The sequence below is a fragment of the Pelodiscus sinensis genome, chromosome 12 (genome assembly GCF_049634645.1).
Source record: "Pelodiscus sinensis isolate JC-2024 chromosome 12, ASM4963464v1, whole genome shotgun sequence".
In the NCBI taxonomy this organism is placed as follows: Eukaryota; Metazoa; Chordata; order Testudines; family Trionychidae; genus Pelodiscus; species Pelodiscus sinensis.
The window spans coordinates 2,282,129-2,298,607 of record NC_134722.1 but is presented as its reverse complement, the minus strand read 5'-3'; the positions used below and the strand labels follow the sequence as shown (position 1 = coordinate 2,298,607).

The following is a 16,479-nucleotide window of genomic DNA, read 5'->3' as shown; positions in this document are numbered from 1 at the left end:
TGAACGAGCCATTCAAGTGCTAAGAAGCCGCCTCCACCCCCCGGCTCCCGCATGGCTTGTGCCCTACTTGGAAGCCATCTGTGCCCCGCCTGCCTCGGACCAGCGCCTGGGGGCAGAGCTCCTGCTCCTCCCAGTGCCCTGCCGGGGTCTGGATCGGGCCCAGCTGCAGCCTTGGGTGGCTCCCCCGGCAGCTGCCAGGAAATGATGCAGAGGGGGCGGCTGGAAATCAGGCCCGGCCAGGAGGGGGGGTCTAGCTGGGATGGCGTGGGGGGAGACTGCTTTGGTTCTGGCCTGAATGCTCTGGGACCGGGCCCTGGCTCTGGGCACGTTCCCAGGGCTCCTGCCTGGCCTGGCCTCCTTGCAGCTCCCGCTGGTGCCCCCACTCAGGCCTGGCTAGCAGGCTGGGCAGCGCGGCAGGGCTGTAAATGCCCTTGGGGAGCAGTCATCTGACCTGGGCTAGCGCAGGCAAGAAGGCACCGGCTCTAGAAGAACTAGAGGACACCAAATGAAATTAATGGGGAGCAGGTTTAAAACTAATAAAAGAAAGTTCTTCCTCAGACAGCGTGTAGTCAACCTGTGGAACTCCTTGCCAGAGGAGGCTGTGAAGGCTAGGACTATAATAGAGTTTAAAGAGAAGCTAGATAATTTCCTGGAGGTTAGGTCCATAAAAGGCTATTAGCCAGGGGATAAAATGGTGTCCTTGGCCTCTGTCTGTCAGAGGCTGGAGAGGGATGGCAGGAGACAAATCGCTTGATCATTGTCTTCAGTCCACCCTCTCTGGGGCCACTGTCGGCAGACAGGACACTGGGCTGGATGGACCTTTGGTCTCACCCAGTCGGCCGTTCTTATGTTCTTATGGCTCCTCACAGGGCGAGGGCCCCGGGACCAGGGGGCCGGGCCTGGGCAGGCTCCTGCAGGGTTTGTGGGGAGCTCGGCGGCTTTGCCCGCTGGCGGGACGGGGCTCCGGGACGTGCCCGGCCTGTCCGGTGCCCCCCGTTGGCTGCAAAGCTCGTCCCTGCCGCCCGGGCAGCCCCTGCCTGTTGCGCCCAGGCCACTGCCACCCGAGCGCCTGGCCAGACTGTCCTTGGCAGTGGGCGGTGCCCGCTGCCGCCCGCGGGGCGCTGGTCTCTGCTGCGGCTTTCCTGGCGCGCACGGGGCGCCCTGCGCGGAGACGCTCCCTTCCCCGCTGCCCGCAGCCACAGGGCGCACGCCGCCGCACCTGCCAGCACCACCGGCCTCCTGCCCTTCCTCGCCGCGCTGCCGGGCCCGCCAGGCTTGGGGGGCTGCGGATTCAGAAGGGGCGCGGGCGCCCACCTGGGCCGAGAGCCAGGGGCCCTTGCACCTTTGTCACCCGCTCCAGGACAGCAGGGAGGCAGCTCGAGGCGGGGCTCCCAGGCCCTTTAACGACCCTGCCCCCAGTCCGCCTGCCCCTTGCTAGGGCGCCCGGGCGGTGGGGCACATCAGAGCGGCCCCGCTGGGGCAGACCGGTGGTCCCTGGGCGCAGCGCCCTGCCTGCCGACAGCGGTCAGGGGGCCCGGAGGGAAGGAGCAGACCGGGCAGTTTATGGAGCGATCTCCCTTCGGGCCCGTTCCAGCTTCCCGGAGCCGGAGGCCAGGGACAGCCAGAGCGCGGGGAGGGGGCTGTTCTCGGCTAACGGGCCGGTCCCCAGGCGCGCCCGGTTCCGTGCGCCCTGCCCAGCACCTCCAGCCTGGCGGTGCGTCGGGGGACGCGCTGCCCCCGCCAGCCGGCGGGCCGCTGGGTTCACAAGCTGGCCTGGCTCGCGTGCTCTCCGAAGGGGCAAATTCACTTCCCCTGCGCCCATGGACGGCAGAGCCCAGCGCGCCTCGCCCGGCCTGCGCAGGCTGCCGGGCTGGAGGCGGCGGGGCGGGAGCCGTGACTCACACGTCAATAAAGCGGGGGCCTGAGCCAGAGTCCGTGCTGGGCCCTGACCGAACCCCCCGCCGGGCCCGTGCGGGGGGCCAGCGCCGCTCGGCAGACAAGGAGCTTTTTATAGACCGCGCTCACCTGCGCGCCAGCCCAGCCCGCCGTGCGCTGAGTCCTGAGCCCCGGGGGGCTGCCCTGTGCCTGACCCCGTTGGCACCGTCCGGAAGAAATCCGGCCCTTCAGCTCGTCCGCCGCCTCTTCGGTGGGGCAGAGACCAGCTGGGCTGAACGAAATGGGGGTGGGGGTCTGCAGCGAGCGCCCTGGAGGAGGGGGCCCGTGGTATCCGGGTGTCTGCACTGAGCAGGCCCAGAGGAAGGTGCCCGCGTGGTAGCCGCCCACAGTGGCACTGCTCGAAGGCCGTTTCCAGCCCTTATCCCCTCTTGCCCAGGGAGGAGCAGGCCGGGGGCTGGGTCACAGGGCCCTGGTAGAGGGGTCCCATCATGCAGGCGCTCGGGGGTGTTTCGTGAGCCCTCCTGCAGCGGCCTCTCCGCGGCGCGGTGCCGGCGAGGCTGTCATGTGGCCGGCCACCCTCCTTTGAAGGAGGAGCCGAGCAAAGGGCCTTGGAAGTGGGGAAGAGAAAGGGCCCTTTCTTCCTCGGACGCTCCAGCGAATCGATTCCTCCGGGCCGGGGATAAATAGGGCGGCGGGGCCGCGAGTGGAGCTGGGGAGGGGCTGGGCGCAGCGCACCGCACCAAAGGGATTCCCTTCCTCTTCCAGGCGCGGACGCAGAAGGCGAGGGACCCTGACCCTGAGCGCAGGAGAGCGGGGCCGGAGCGCGCGTCTCCAGCGAGGGACCCTGACCCTGAGCGCAGGAGAGCGGGGCCGGAGCGCGCGTCTCCAGCGAGGGACCCTGACCCTGAGCGCAGGAGAGCGGGGCCGGAGCGCGCGTCTCCAGCTCCGCACGTGGCTGTGTCCAGAGACCCGGACGCCCCTGGGAAGCAGCGCGCGGACGCGCACGAGCATTTCAGCCGTCCAGCTCCGCGGGGCCTTCCCTCTCCGAAGGCAGCAAGTTCCCGGGAGGCGGCTTTGATCTCTGGGGCCCGGGGCACCCCCCGGCCCGGCCCTGCGCGAGTTCCCGCCCCCTCCCCCCCCATGGACTGTGAGTGCCGCTTCCCGGGCTGCTGCACGGCGGACGGTTCCCCCCAGACTCGCTCCCTGAAGGGGGCCGAACCGCCTCTGCCCAGCCCCGCGCGCCTGCCCCAGCAGCGCCCCCCGAAGCTGCCGCGATGCCCACCCCGCCCGCGCTGCACACGCTGCTCGGCTCCCTGAACGCCACGGCCGCCAGCAACGGCAGCAACGCCACGGGCGTGGGGAGCAGCGCCTGGTGCCGGGGCCTCGCCATCCCCAACGAGCTCTTCCTGGCGCTGGGCTTCGCCAGCCTGGTGGAGAACGTGCTGGTGGTGGCGGCCATCCTGAAGAACCGGAACCTGCACTCGCCCATGTACTTCTTCATCTGCTGCCTGGCCGTGTCCGACCTGCTGGTGAGCGTCAGCAACCTGGCCGAGACGCTCTTCATGCTACTGCTGGAGCACGGGGCGCTGGTCATGTCGCCCGGCGCGCTCCGCCAGATGGACAACGTCATCGACATGCTCATCTGCAGCTCCGTGGTCTCGTCGCTCGCCTTCCTGGGGGCCATCGCCGTGGACCGGTACGTCACCATCTTCTACGCCCTGCGCTACCACAGCATCATGACCATGCGGCGGGCCGGCGCCGCCATCGCGGGCATCTGGGTGGCCAGCACCGTCTCCAGCAGCGTCTTCATCGCCTACTACAAGCACAGCGCCGTCATCCTCTGCCTCGTGGGCTTCTTCGCCTTCATGCTGCTGCTCATGCTGGGCCTCTACATCCACATGTTCGCCCTGGCGCACCGCCACGCCAAGCGCATCTCCCGCCAGCGCAAGAAGCGCGCTGCCTCCCCGGCCACCAGCATGCGGGGCGCCGTCACCCTCACCCTCCTGCTGGGGGTCTTCTTCGTCTGCTGGGGCCCCTTCTTCCTGCACCTCACGCTGATCGTCACCTGCCCCAAGAGCCCCTTCTGCGCCTGCTTCTTCAACTACTTCAACCTCTTCCTCATCCTCATCATCTGCAACTCGGTCATCGACCCGCTCATCTACGCCTTCCGGAGCCGGGAGCTGCGCAAAACCCTGCAGGAGGTGGTGCTGTGCGCCTGGTAACGGTGTCCCGACGGCGCGCAGAGGGAGCGCGGCCCGCAGCCCTGCGCCCCCCGCGCACGGGGCAGGCCGGGGGGCCTTTGGCACGGGGCACCCGCCCAGTTAGATGTTGGCAGCGGGCGGCCGCTGCGGTTTTGTTGGAGGCGTGCGTGTTGCGGAGTGGGAGGTAGCCGTCCACCCGCACCCGGGGCTGCCAGGGCTCGCGTCGGCCCGTCCCCTCCGGCCCGGAGGTGTGGAACGTGGCAGGGCCTTGGGCGCAGCTGCTGGGTCCGACCAGCTTCCCGGCGAGGCCCAAGGGCGCAGAGGCACCTGGCTGGGTCCGGGCCACCCCAGGGCTGCTTCTCGGCTCTGTCGCCGCGGGACTCCTGCTGCCACCTGCCCCCGCAGAAGGGCTGCTCAGTCTCGGGCCTGGGAACTAGACGGGCAGAGAGTCTGTCCTCCTGGCCGCTGCACCACTCGGGCCGTCGCGGGAGGAGCCAGGCGGACCGTGCCGCCGGTGGTCAGCAAGGCGGGAGCGCATCCGCGGCGGCCCAGAATCACGGGCCCGTGAAGGTGTCGGGCTGGAAGGGACCTGGCGCCAAGGCAGGGCCAAGTGACCCTTCCTGGCAGGTGTTTGCCCAGCCTGCTCTTAGGAACCTGCAGGGACGGAGCTTCCACGGCTCTGGCTCCCCTGACAGATGTGTGTGTGGGGGGGTCCCAATGCCCACCCCCCCGCGCAAACCCATTGCTTCCCCTTGCGCCCAGGGGCTCAGGAGACCCGCCTGTCCGCCCCCTCTTCCTAACGCCCTTTGGCAGACTGGACGGTGATTAGCGGCCCCCCGCCCCATCTCCCTTCCAGGGCGGTTCAGCCTTCTCCGGTGAGGCGCCGTTCCCAGCAGCGAGCGGCTCTTCTCCGGGCTTTCTCCAATTTGGCCTCAAGGAAGCGCCCACGGCTGGGGCGCCGCGCTCCTGTTCAGACGGGGCAGAAGAGGTTCCACTCCGGTTTGAGGCCGGCCCCCTTTCCGCGGAACGACTCCTTCGCCCGTCGCGCCCCAGGCGCACTGAGCGACACGCCTGCTCCTCCCGACGTGAGCGCTTTGCCCGTGTCCCTGGGTGTGTCCGGCCACGTCCTCCCTTGGCCGGGGCGCTTGGACTACGAGCCCCGGCCCCCAACGCCGTGCGCCCCGCTGCCTGCCCGGCCCGAGTCGGACCAGCGAGCGCTCCAAGCCGGCGCCCGGCGCCCGGCGCCCATCGCCAGGGGAACTCGGGACCAGCGGCCGGCAGCGCCGCGCGCGGGACTGAGCAGGGACAGCGGGGCCGGGCTGGCGCTCGCCGGGGTGAGGAATCACAGCAGCGCGCTCCCGGCTCTCTGGCCCCGGGCGGCGGCGCCTTTCGCGCGCGTCTTTGGAGCCGGCGTCGCCAGGGGCCCAGCTCAGGTGCGTGCGCGTCCCGGGCAGCCCGGCGCTTTTCAGCCGGGGAGTTCAGTGGCCTTTGAACGTGAAAAGGCGCCTGCGGCTGGGGCACGACCGCAGAGCCCCGCGTGGCGCCGCCGCAGACCCGGCTCTGTGCTCCCAGCCCGTCGGGCGCGGGGCTACGGCGCAGAGCCAGCCCGGGGCAGATCCCGGGAGGCCCGGCTGCGGGCGGCTGCTTCGCCAGCCCGCTGGGCTCTTGGGTCCGCCGGGTTTCCGGGCGCAGCCCCCGGCTTGGCTTGGTGCCCCGTGTCATAGCTAGGTGCTGGGGTTGCCCTCTCTGCCTCGGGAGCCTGGCTCTGCCCGGCCACTGCGGGAGGGGGCCCCCCATGGACCGTGGGGCCGGCTCTAAGCATCTGGGCGTGGCCAAATGCTTCTCCCCGGGGCCGCTGGGGGCAGATGCAGGCTGCGGGCCCCTGTGCCAGGAGAGTCCCCCTGCCCCACTGACGCTCGCTGGGAATGGTCCCCTCCCCACCAGCCAGGCCTCGGCAGAGCTCTGGCTCCAGGACCGGCCCAGAAGAGGAGAGGCCAGGGCAGAGGGGCGGCCCTAGACTCGCTGCCAGCACCTGGCGCCCTGGGCGAGCCATGTGATCGGCGCCCCCCCCTCCAAACCCCTCCATGATATTGCACCACCATTCGGTGCCGAATTTAGCTTGGTGCCCTAAGCGACTGCCTAGTTCGCCTACGTGGATGAGCCAACCCTGGGCAAGGGGCTTCCACCACCCCTGCCCCCGGTCCTGGCCTTGGCCTTCCATGGCAGGGAGGGCGAGCGGGGCTGGGCCTTGGCACACGCAGAGCCCCGGGCTGCTCGAGGGGTTCCCCGCACAGGGGGGCAGGGCCATGGGGCAGTGGCTACACGAGTCTGTGCCAGGTCTGGGAACAGAGCCCCTCCCCCTCACACCCAGGCCAGTGCCCCGCCCCCACGGCAGCACCTCCCCCCACATCCACCATAGACACCCCACGCCAGCGCCCCTCCCCCTCACACCCACTGTAGACACCCCACTGTTCCATGCCTTGGTGCCGTTTGGGTCCGGCCATGTGGGTTCCCCGGGAGTCCCAGAGCTGCAGGAGAAGCAGAGCCGGGCCCCAGAGATGGCACGTTTGGCTAGGCCCAAGGTCTGGAGGCCATGCCCCGAAATGGGTGCTGGCAAAGGCAAGGAGCTGGGCCCGGAGTCAGTCGGCGCTGAACTCGGTGCTGGCTTGTCTGGCCCCGTGCCCTGGCGCCGGCTGCCCAGCCCGGGGGTGGGGTGCCAGCCTCCTCTCCTGGGAACCACCCCGTGGGAGAAAGCATCTTGGGAGCGAGTCTGGAGGAAGCAGCAAAGCCGGGGGAGTAAGAGGCGGGCGCTGCCTGGCACCGGAGGCAACCCTGCCTTGGCCCAGGCTGTGGCCTCCTGGTGCTGCTGCATTGCTATGGGATCAGGGCGCTCCTTGGGTTCTGGGCAGGCCCCTTTCCTTCCCTCCGGCCTTGCCACTTGCTGGGGGGTGAGACGCAGCATCTCCCAGTCCTGTCCCCCCTTGCCTGGCTAGTGCCCCATTGCCCATGGGCTATGTCAGGTGGGGAGCCATCTGCAGGGAGCCAGGGCTCCCTCTGGGCTGGGCGCCCCAGGCCCCGGCTCTGGCCCCATGGCAGGGCATGGGGAGCTGCTATGGAAAGCGACACTGGGCAGCCCTAGAGAAAAGGGCCCAGAGCGATGGGACCCTGCTCGTTCAGTGCGCACGGGCAGAGGTCTCCCCCCGGCACGCGGCCAGGCATCGCAGGATCAGACATGGGGGAGGCCGGGTGCAAAGGGGGTTCCGGGGTTTCCTGTTCATTCCCCCCTGTGATGGCGCGTCGGGATTTTCCCATCTCCTGCACCCCCGAATTGGCATGAACAGACTTCACCAGCCAGTAGAATGGAGGTTGTTTATTGCTCCTCCAGCACAGCGCAGCACAGATGTAATCTGGTTACAGGAACTGGGGCTAAGAGGCCTCAGTGCCCCCCTTGAGATAGGGGAGTCCCAGCCCCCTCCCCAGCTCCCTCTTCCCTGCCTTCCAGCCAGGAACTAACTAACTCTCCTCCAGCCCTGCCCCCCAGCCAGGGCAGCATCCACCTTCCTTTGTTCCTCTCCATGGGGGGTGTCTGGTTCAACAAGTTTGGCATCTCCTTTGCATAGTGAGGTTTCCCCTGCTGGGTCTTGCTCCGGACAGCAGGGGTCACCACAGCCCAGCAAGTACCCCCACTACGTCACACCCTCCTACAACACGCCCGGCTGCTCACTGGCAGGCCCAGTCCCTGCCACCCTGGGCCCCACAGACCCACTTCCGGTTGTCCATGCCACTGACACAGGCCCCATGGAGTGACCCCAGACCCGTGGAGCGAGGCTGTAACCCCAGTGCCTGGGCTGGGGCAGTGGTGTAACAAAGGGTGGGGGCACGTGCCCCCGGGCACCATGCTAGGGGGTGCCAATCTAGCTGCCAAACGTTATGCTGTTGTTAACTTGTGTATGATTATTTCTGTGTTGGATGTATTCCCACAGTCGACTGTGAAGAGGTTTCAGCGAAACCTTCCAAAAGTAAATAGGACGCTAGTTATGTGAGACTGCACACGCTGAGTTATGCTGCCTGTGTTCAGCGCGAACGCTGGCAGGAATGCACTGTCAGTCACCTCGCTTCCCGCGCGTTCGGGCGTATCCAGGTGGGCAAAAATGATTGGGGGGCGCAAATTCTGCCTCTGGGCGCACAACACCCTCGCTATGCCACTGGGCGGGGGTGCCATGACCCCAGGCCCTTGGTGGGTGGGGTGCCCTGACCCCAGGACCTGAGTGGGTGGGGTGCCGTGACCCCAGGCCCTGGGTAGGGGGTGTGATGGTGCATTGGGGAGCCCCCAACCCTGCACCCCTGTCTGCAGCCAGATGTGACTCTGAGCCAGCCAGTAGAGTAGAAGGTTTATTGGTTCCTAGAGACACGGCCTAGCTTAGGGTCAATGTTAACACCGGAGCCAGGGTAGGCAGCCTTATTCCGCTTAGGGGGAGAGGCTTTACCCCCTTCCTTGGTCTCTCCCTGGGAAGAGCCTTCTTATCGGCCCAGGCTGGGACTAGGTGTCTGGGCCAATCCACATGTGGGTGAGTCAGTGGGAATCCCACCTCACGGTGCAGGGGGACCCCGGGTCACAGAGCAGACAGCCCCCCGCTGTGTCACACCCCTCCGAGAGCAAACTGAGCGGGCTCACTCAGCCTATGGCCTGGGGAAGTCGGTCCCCCGCCGGGTAAAACATCAGCTGTAATACTGGCGCTCCCCTTTGCTCGGGCCGGCCACGGCGCTGCCCTGCGGGAGCTGGCTCCACCTAGTTCGGCTGCTGGACGACTTTGGGGGGTCCGGCGCGGACCCACTCTCTGTGGTCGTACCAGCTCTCCTGCTTCCCTTGGGCTCTGCCCAGGGTCTCTCTGGCCGGGCCCATGAGCCCAGCGAGCCTTTCCTGGAAAACCAGGACACCCTCCACCCTCGACTCTCCATTTGGGGAGGCCTCCCCCTACCATGACTCTCTCCGCAAGCCCAGGGGTCCCCTCCCCCTTCCACACCATGGCTCAGTCAGGGGGAACCTAGTGGACACTTGGGGCATCTCCCTGTGTGCAAACAGCGGGTGGGGCAGGTACTCGTCCCAGTCCTGCGGGTGCTGGTGCATAAAGGCCTCCAGCATCTGCTCCAGGGTCCCCTGGAACCTCACCTGCCCGTTGGACCGGGAGCCATATGCCAAGGCCCACGAGAGCCAGATCCCATGCTTCTCCTGCAAGCATCTGAGCAGGGTAGACATGAAGTCAGACCCCTGGTCCATGAGGACCTCCTGGGGGAACCCCACCCTGCTGAAAATGTCCACAGTGTGTCTGCCACCCTGTCTGCCTCGCTAGAGGGCAGAGCCCTGGCCTCAGGGTAGCAGGCAGCAAAATCCACCGCTACCAGGATGTATTTTTTCCCCGTCCAGGTCGCCCTGCCAATGGGCCCCACTATATCTATTGCTGCCTTCTGGAAAGACTCCTCTACGATGGGCCGGCATCTCAAGGCAGCTTTCCCCCAGTCTGGGGCTTTCTCCGCCCTCTGGCTGGAGTCGCAGGCCCGGCCGCACCTCTGCACGGCTGCAAATACCCCCAGCCAATAAAAGGTCTGAAGCAGCCACAGTCAGAGAATGGGACGTCTTGGGCCAGGTACAACAGCCTGGGGCGATACGTTTGGGGAACCCCCAGCTGCCGCTGGACCCCCCACGACCCCACTTTCCCTGCGGGAGCCATTCCCGGTACAGGAACCGCTGCCTGCAGTCGCCCCCAGGGCCGAGCTGCACTAAGGCCAGCATGGTCCTCAGCTTCTGCAAGGAGGGATCTGCTGCACCGAGGCCTTCGGCAGCTGGGGCAGGGACAGGGACCTGTTCCCCCCCCCCACCTGGGTCCAGGATCCCAGCCCTGCTGGGCCCCGTGTCTGCTGGGATGGGACCCTGCGCCCCCTGCAGGGAGCCCTCCCCTGGGTCAGGGCCACGAGCCCCTTGCTGGCTCTGTCTAGGGTAGCAACCAGAGCACTGTGGGGTCCTTCTGGCCAGTCCTCTAGGTCACCCCTCACTGGGCGCAGTCCATCCCACTGCTGACACCAGTGTGACGGTGCATCGGGGAGCCCCCAGCCCTGCCAGCCAGTAGAGTAGAAGGTTTATTGGTTCCTAGAGACACGGCCTAGCTTAGGATCAATGTTAACACCAGAGCCAGGGTAGGCAGCCTTATTCCTCTTGGGGGGAGGGGCTTTACCCCCTTCCTTGGTCTAAAACAATGGTCCCCAACATGGTGCCCATGGGTGCCATGGCGCCTGCCGGGGCATTTATGTGCGCCCGCCGAAACATCTGGGCTGGCCCCACCCCCGTCGCGCGGCACACCTGGCCGCATGGAGCATGGCCCCTACCCTGGGCACGCAGCACATGCGCGGTGCTGGCCCTAGGCTCAGGGCGCGTGGGCGGCCCCCACCCCTGGGCGCACGGCACGTTCGTGGCCCCAGCCCCAGAAGCGCAGCGCGTGAGCGGCCCCACCCCCGGACACCCGGCAGCCACGAAAGTTTGGGGACCACTGGTCTAAGACCTCCTCAGTCCTCCTAGCCCAGCCCAGACTGCCCCAACTCCCAGGCCCTTCCCCCCAGCCTGGTGGCCCTTCCCGCCTCTCCTTTTGTCTTTCCCTCTGGACACAGCCTGTTACCTGCTCAGGTGTCTACGCCCAATACACATGTGGAGCGAGCCATTGGGAATCACACTTAGCAACACAGCCAGGTGGGAACACCCGGTTACAAGGTAGTCGCCCCCCCACTATGTCACAGGGGGACACATGACCCCAGCCCCTGAATGGGGGGTGCTGTGACCCCAGGTCCTGGGAGGGAGGCCATGAGCCCAGGCTCTGGGTAGTAGTGCGGGTGCTGTGACCCCAGGCTCTGGGTGGGGGGAGCCGTGACCCCAGGCTCTGGGTAGTAGTGCGGGGTGCTGTGACCCCAGGCTCTGGGTGGGGGGTGCTGTGACCCCAGGCTCTGGGTGGGGGGAGCCGTGACCCCAGGCTCTGGGTGGGGGGTGCTGTGACCCCAGTCTCTGGGTGGGGGGATCCGTGACACCAGGCTCTGGGTGGGGGGTGCTGTGACCCCAGGCTCTGGGTGGGGGGAGCCGTGACCCCAGGCTCTGGGTGGGGGGTGCTGTGACCCCAGGCTCTAGGTGGGGGGATCCGTGACACCAGGCTCTGGGTGAGGGGAGCCGTGACCCCAGGCTCTGGGTGGGGGGTGCTGTGACCCCAGGCTCTGGGTGGGGGGAGCCGTGACCCCAGGCTCTGGGTGCGGGGTGCTGTGACCCCAGGCTCTGGGTGGGGGGAGCCGTGACCCCAGGCTCTGGGCGGGGGGTGCCGTGACCCCAAGCTCTGGGCGGGAAGTGCCGTGACCCCGGCTCTGGGTGGGAGGAGCTGTGACCCCAGGCTCTGGGTGGGGGGTGCTGTGACCCCAGGCTCTGGGTGGGGGGAGCCGTGACCCCAGGCTCTGGGTGGGGGGAGCCGTGACACCAGGCTCTGGGTGCGGGGTGCTGTGACCCCAGGGTCTGCGTGGGGGGGTGCTGTGACCCCAGGCTCTGGGTGAGGGGTGCTGTGACCCCAGGCTTTGGGTGCGGGGAGCCGTGACCCCAGGCTCTGGGTGGGGGGTGCCGTGACCCCAGGCTCTCGGCGGGAGGTGCCGTGACCCCGGCTCTGGGTGGGAGGAGCCGTGACCCCAGGCTCTGGGTTGGGGGTGCTGTGACCCCAGGCTCTGGGTGGGGGGAGCCGTGACCCCAGGCTCTGGGTTGGGGGTGTTGTGACCCTAGGCTCTGGGTGGGGGGTGCTGTGACCCCAGGCTCTGGGTGGGGGGAGCCGTGACCCCAGGCTCTGGGTGGGGGGTGTTGTGACCCTAGGCTCTGGGTGGGGGGAGCCGTGACCCCAGGCTCTGGGTTGGGGGTGTTGTGACCCTAGGCTCTGGGTGGGGAGTGCTGTGACCCCAGGCTCTGGGTGGGGGGAGCCGTGACCCCAGGCTCTGGGTGGGGGGTGCTGTGACCCCAGGCTCTGGGTGGGAGGTGCCGTCACCCCGGCTCTGGGTGGGGGGTGCTGTGACCCCGGCTCTGGGTGGGGGGTGCTGTGACCCCAGGCTCTGGGTAGTAGTGCGGGTGCCGTGACCCCAGGCTCTGGGTGGGGGGTGCTGTGACCCCAGGCTCTGGGTGGGGGGTGCCGTGACCCCAGGCTCTGGGTGGGGGGAGCCGTGACCCCAGGTTCTGGGTGGGGGGTGCCGTGACCCCAGGCTCTGGGTGGGGGGTGCCGTGACCCCAGGCTCTGGGTAGTAGTGCGGGTGCTGTGACCCCAGGCTCTGGGTGGGGGGTGCTGTGACCCCAGGCTCTGGGTGGGGGGAGCCGTGACCCCAGGCTCTGGGTAGTAGTGCGGGTGCCGTGACCCCAGGCTCTGGGTGGGGGGTGCTGTGACCCCAGGCTCTGGGTGGGAGGTGCCGTGACCCCAGGCTCTGGGTGGGGGGAGCCGTGACCCCAGGCTCTGGGTGGGGGGTGCTGTGACCCCAGGCTCTGGGTGGGGGGATCCGTGACACCAGGCTCTGGGTGAGGGGTGCTGTGACCCCAGGCTCTGGGTGGGGGGAGCCGTGACCCCAGGCTCTGGGTGGGGGGTGCTGTGACCCCAGGCTCTGGGTGGGGGGAGCCGTGACCCCAGGCTCTGGGTGAGGGGTGCTGTGACCCCAGGCTCTGGGTGGGGGGAGCCGTGACCCCAGGCTCTGGGTGGGGGGTGCCGTGACCCCAGGCTCTGGGTGGGGGGTGCTGTGACCCCAGGCTCTGGGTAGTAGTGCGGGTGCCGTGACCCCAGGCTCTGGGTGGGGGGTGCTGTGACCCCAGGCTCTGGGTGGGGGGTGCCGTGACCCCAGGCTCTGGGTGGGGGGAGCCGTGACCCCAGGTTCTGGGTGGGGGGTGCCGTGACCCCAGGCTCTGGGTGGGGGGTGCCGTGACCCCAGGCTCTGGGTAGTAGTGCGGGTGCTGTGACCCCAGGCTCTGGGTGGGGGGTGCTGTGACCCCAGGCTCTGGGTGGGGGGAGCCGTGACCCCAGGCTCTGGGTAGTAGTGCGGGTGCCGTGACCCCAGGCTCTGGGTGGGGGGTGCTGTGACCCCAGGCTCTGGGTGGGAGGTGCCGTGACCCCAGGCTCTGGGTGGGGGGAGCCGTGACCCCAGGCTCTGGGTGGGGGGTGCTGTGACCCCAGGCTCTGGGTGGGGGGATCCGTGACACCAGGCTCTGGGTGAGGGGTGCTGTGACCCCAGGCTCTGGGTGGGGGGAGCCGTGACCCCAGGCTCTGGGTGGGGGGTGCTGTGACCCCAGGCTCTGGGTGGGGGGAGCCGTGACCCCAGGCTCTGGGTGAGGGGTGCTGTGACCCCAGGCTCTGGGTGGGGGGAGCCGTGACCCCAGGCTCTGGGTGGGGGGTGCTGTGACCCCAGGCTCTGGGTGGGAGGAGCCGTGACCCCAGGCTCTGGGTGAGGGGTGCTGTGACCCCAGGCTCTGGGTGGGGGGAGCCGTGACCCCAGGCTCTGGGCGGGGGGTGCCGTGACCCCAGGCTCTGGGCGGGAGGTGCCGTGACCCCGGCTCTGGGTGGGAGGAGCTGTGACCCCAGGCTCTGGGTGGGGGGAGCCGTGACCCCAGGCTCTGGGTGGGGGGAGCCGTGACCCCAGGCTCTGGGTAGTAGTGCGGGTGCCGTGACCCCAGGCTCTGGGTGGGGGGTGCTGTGACCCCAGGCTCTGGGTGGGGGGTGCCGTGACCCCAGGCTCTGGGTGGGGGGAGCCGTGACCCCAGGCTCTGGGTAGTAGTGCGAGTGCCGTGACCCCAGGCTCTGGGTGGGGGGTGCCGTGACCCCAGGCTCTGGGTAGTAGTGCGGGTGCTGTGACCCCAGGCTCTGGGTGGGGGGTGCTGTGACCCCAGGCTCTGGGTGGGGGGAGCCGTGACCCCAGGCTCTGGGTAGTAGTGCGGGTGCCGTGACCCCAGGCTCTGGGTGGGGGGTGCTGTGACCCCAGGCTCTGGGTGGGAGGTGCCGTGACCCCAGGCTCTGGGTGGGGGGTGCTGTGACCCCAGGCTCTGGGTGGGGGGAGCCGTGACCCCAGGCTCTGGGTGGGGGGTGCTGTGACCCCAGGCTCTGGGTGGGGGGATCCGTGACACCAGGCTCTGGGTGAGGTGTGCTGTGACCCCAGGCTCTGGGTGGGGGGTGCTGTGACCCCAGGCTCTGGGTGGGGGGAGCCGTGACCCCAGGTTCTGGGCGGGGGGTGCCGTGACCCCAGGCTCTGGGCGGGAGGTGCCGTGACCTCGGCTCTGGGTGGGAGGAGCTGTGACCCCAGGCTCTGGGTGGGGGGAGCCGTGACCCCAGGCTCTGGGTGGGGGGAGCCGTGACACCAGGCTCTGGGTGCGGGGTGCTGTGACCCCAGGGTCTGGGTGGGGGGGTGCTGTGACCCCAGGCTCTGGGTGAGGGGTGCTGTGACCCCAGGCTTTGGGTGCGGGGAGCCGTGACCCCAGGCTCTGGGTGGGGGGTGCCGTGACCCCAGGCTCTGGGCGGGAGGTGCCGTGACCCCGGCTCTGGGTGGGGGGTGCTGTGACCCCAGGCTCTGGGTTGGGGGTGTTGTGACCCTAGGCTCTGGGTGGGGGGTGCTGTGACCCCAGGCTCTGGGTGGGGGGAGCCGTGACCCCAGGCTCTGGGTTGGGGGTGCTGTGACCCCAGGCTCTGGGTGGGGGGAGCCGTGACCCCAGGCTCTGGGTTGGGGGTGTTGTGACCCTAGGCTCTGGGTGGGGAGTGCTGTGACCCCAGGCTCTGGGTGGGGGGAGCCGTGACCCCAGGCTCTGGGTGGGGGGTGCTGTGACCCCAGGCTCTGGGTGGGAGGTGCCGTCACCCCGGCTCTGGGTGGGAGGAGCTGTGACCCCAGGCTCTGGGTTGGGGGTGTTGTGACCCCAGGCTCTGGGTAGTAGTGCGGGTGCCGTGACCCCAGGCTCTGGGTGGGGGGTGCCGTGACCCCAGGCTCTGGGTGGGAGGAGCTGTGACCCCAGGCTCTGGGTAGTAGTGCGGGTGCCGTGACCCCAGGCTCTGGGTGGGGGGTGCTGTGACCCCAGGCTCTGGGTGGGGGGTGCTGTGACCCCAGGCTCTGGGTGGGGGGAGCCGTGACCCCAGGCTCTGGGTAGTAGTGTGGGTGCCGTGACCCCAGGCTCTGGGTGGGGGGTGCTGTGACCCCAGGCTCTGGGTGGGGGGTGCCGTGACCCCAGGCTCTGGGTGGGGGGAGCCGTGACCCCAGGCTCTGGGTAGTAGTGCGGGTGCTGTGACCCCAGGCTCTGGGTGGGGGGTGCTGTGACCCCAGGCTCTGGGTGGGGGGTGCCGTGACCCCAGGCTGTGGGTGGGGGGTGCCGTGACCCCAGGCTCTGGGTAGTAGTGCGGGTGCTGTGACCCCAGGCTCTGGGTGGGGGGTGCTGTGACCCCAGGCTCTGGGTGGGGGGAGCCGTGACCCCAGGCTCTGGGTAGTAGTGCGGGTGCCGTGACCCCAGGCTCTGGGTGGGGGGTGCTGTGACCCCAGGCTCTGGGTAGTAGTGCGGGTGCCGTGACCCCAGGCTCTGGGTGGGGGGTGCTGTGACCCCAGGCTCTGGGTGGGGGGTGCCGTGACCCCAGGCTCTGGGTGGGGGGTGCTGTGACCCCAGGCTCTGGGTGGGGGGAGCCGTGACCCTAGGCTCTGGGTGGGGAGTGCTGTGACCCCAGGCTCTGGGTGGGGGGAGCCGTGACCCCAGGCTCTGGGTTGGGGGTGTTGTGACCCTAGGCTCTGGGTGGGGAGTGCTGTGACCCCAGGCTCTGGGTGGGGGGAGCCGTGACCCCAGGCTCTGGGTGGGGGGTGCTGTGACCCCAGGCTCTGGGTGGGAGGTGCCGTCACCCCGGCTCTGGGTGGGAGGAGCTGTGACCCCAGGCTCTGGGTGGGGGGTGCTGTGACCCCGGCTCTGGGTGGGGGGTGCTGTGACCCCAGGCTCTGGGTAGTAGTGCGGGTGCCGTGACCCCAGGCTCTGGGTGGGGGGTGCCGTGACCCCAGGCTCTGGGTGGGGGGTGCTGTGACCCCAGGCTCTGGGTGGGGGGTGCCGTGACCCCAGGCTCTGGGTGGGGGGAGCCGTGACCCCAGGCTCTGGGTAGTAGTGTGGGTGCCGTGACCCCAGGCTCTGGGTGGGGGGTGCTGTGACCCCAGGCTCTGGGTGGGGGGTGCCGTGACCCCAGGCTCTGGGTGGGGGGAGCCGTGACCCCAGGCTCTGGGTAGTAGTGCGGGTGCCGTGACCCCAGGCTCTGGGTGGGGGGTGCTGTGACCCCAGGCTCTGGGTGGGGGGAGCTGTGACCCCAGGCTCTGGGTGGGGGGTGCCGTGACC

The 16,479-nt window shown here is 69.0% G+C and overlaps 1 protein-coding gene across 1 annotated transcript in view; it reads left to right on the top strand.

Moving 5' to 3' along the window:
* The first annotated feature begins 3,098 nt into the window (after positions 1-3,098).
* Positions 3,099-16,479, top strand: part of TUBB3 (tubulin beta 3 class III) — a 28,625-nt gene continuing 15,244 nt past the window's right edge. Inside the window, exon 1 of the mRNA XM_075940715.1 lies at positions 3,099-4,114. Coding sequence (XP_075796830.1) covers positions 3,171-4,114 — 944 coding nt within the window. The 5' untranslated portion in view covers positions 3,099-3,170. The remainder of the gene's footprint in view (positions 4,115-16,479) is intronic.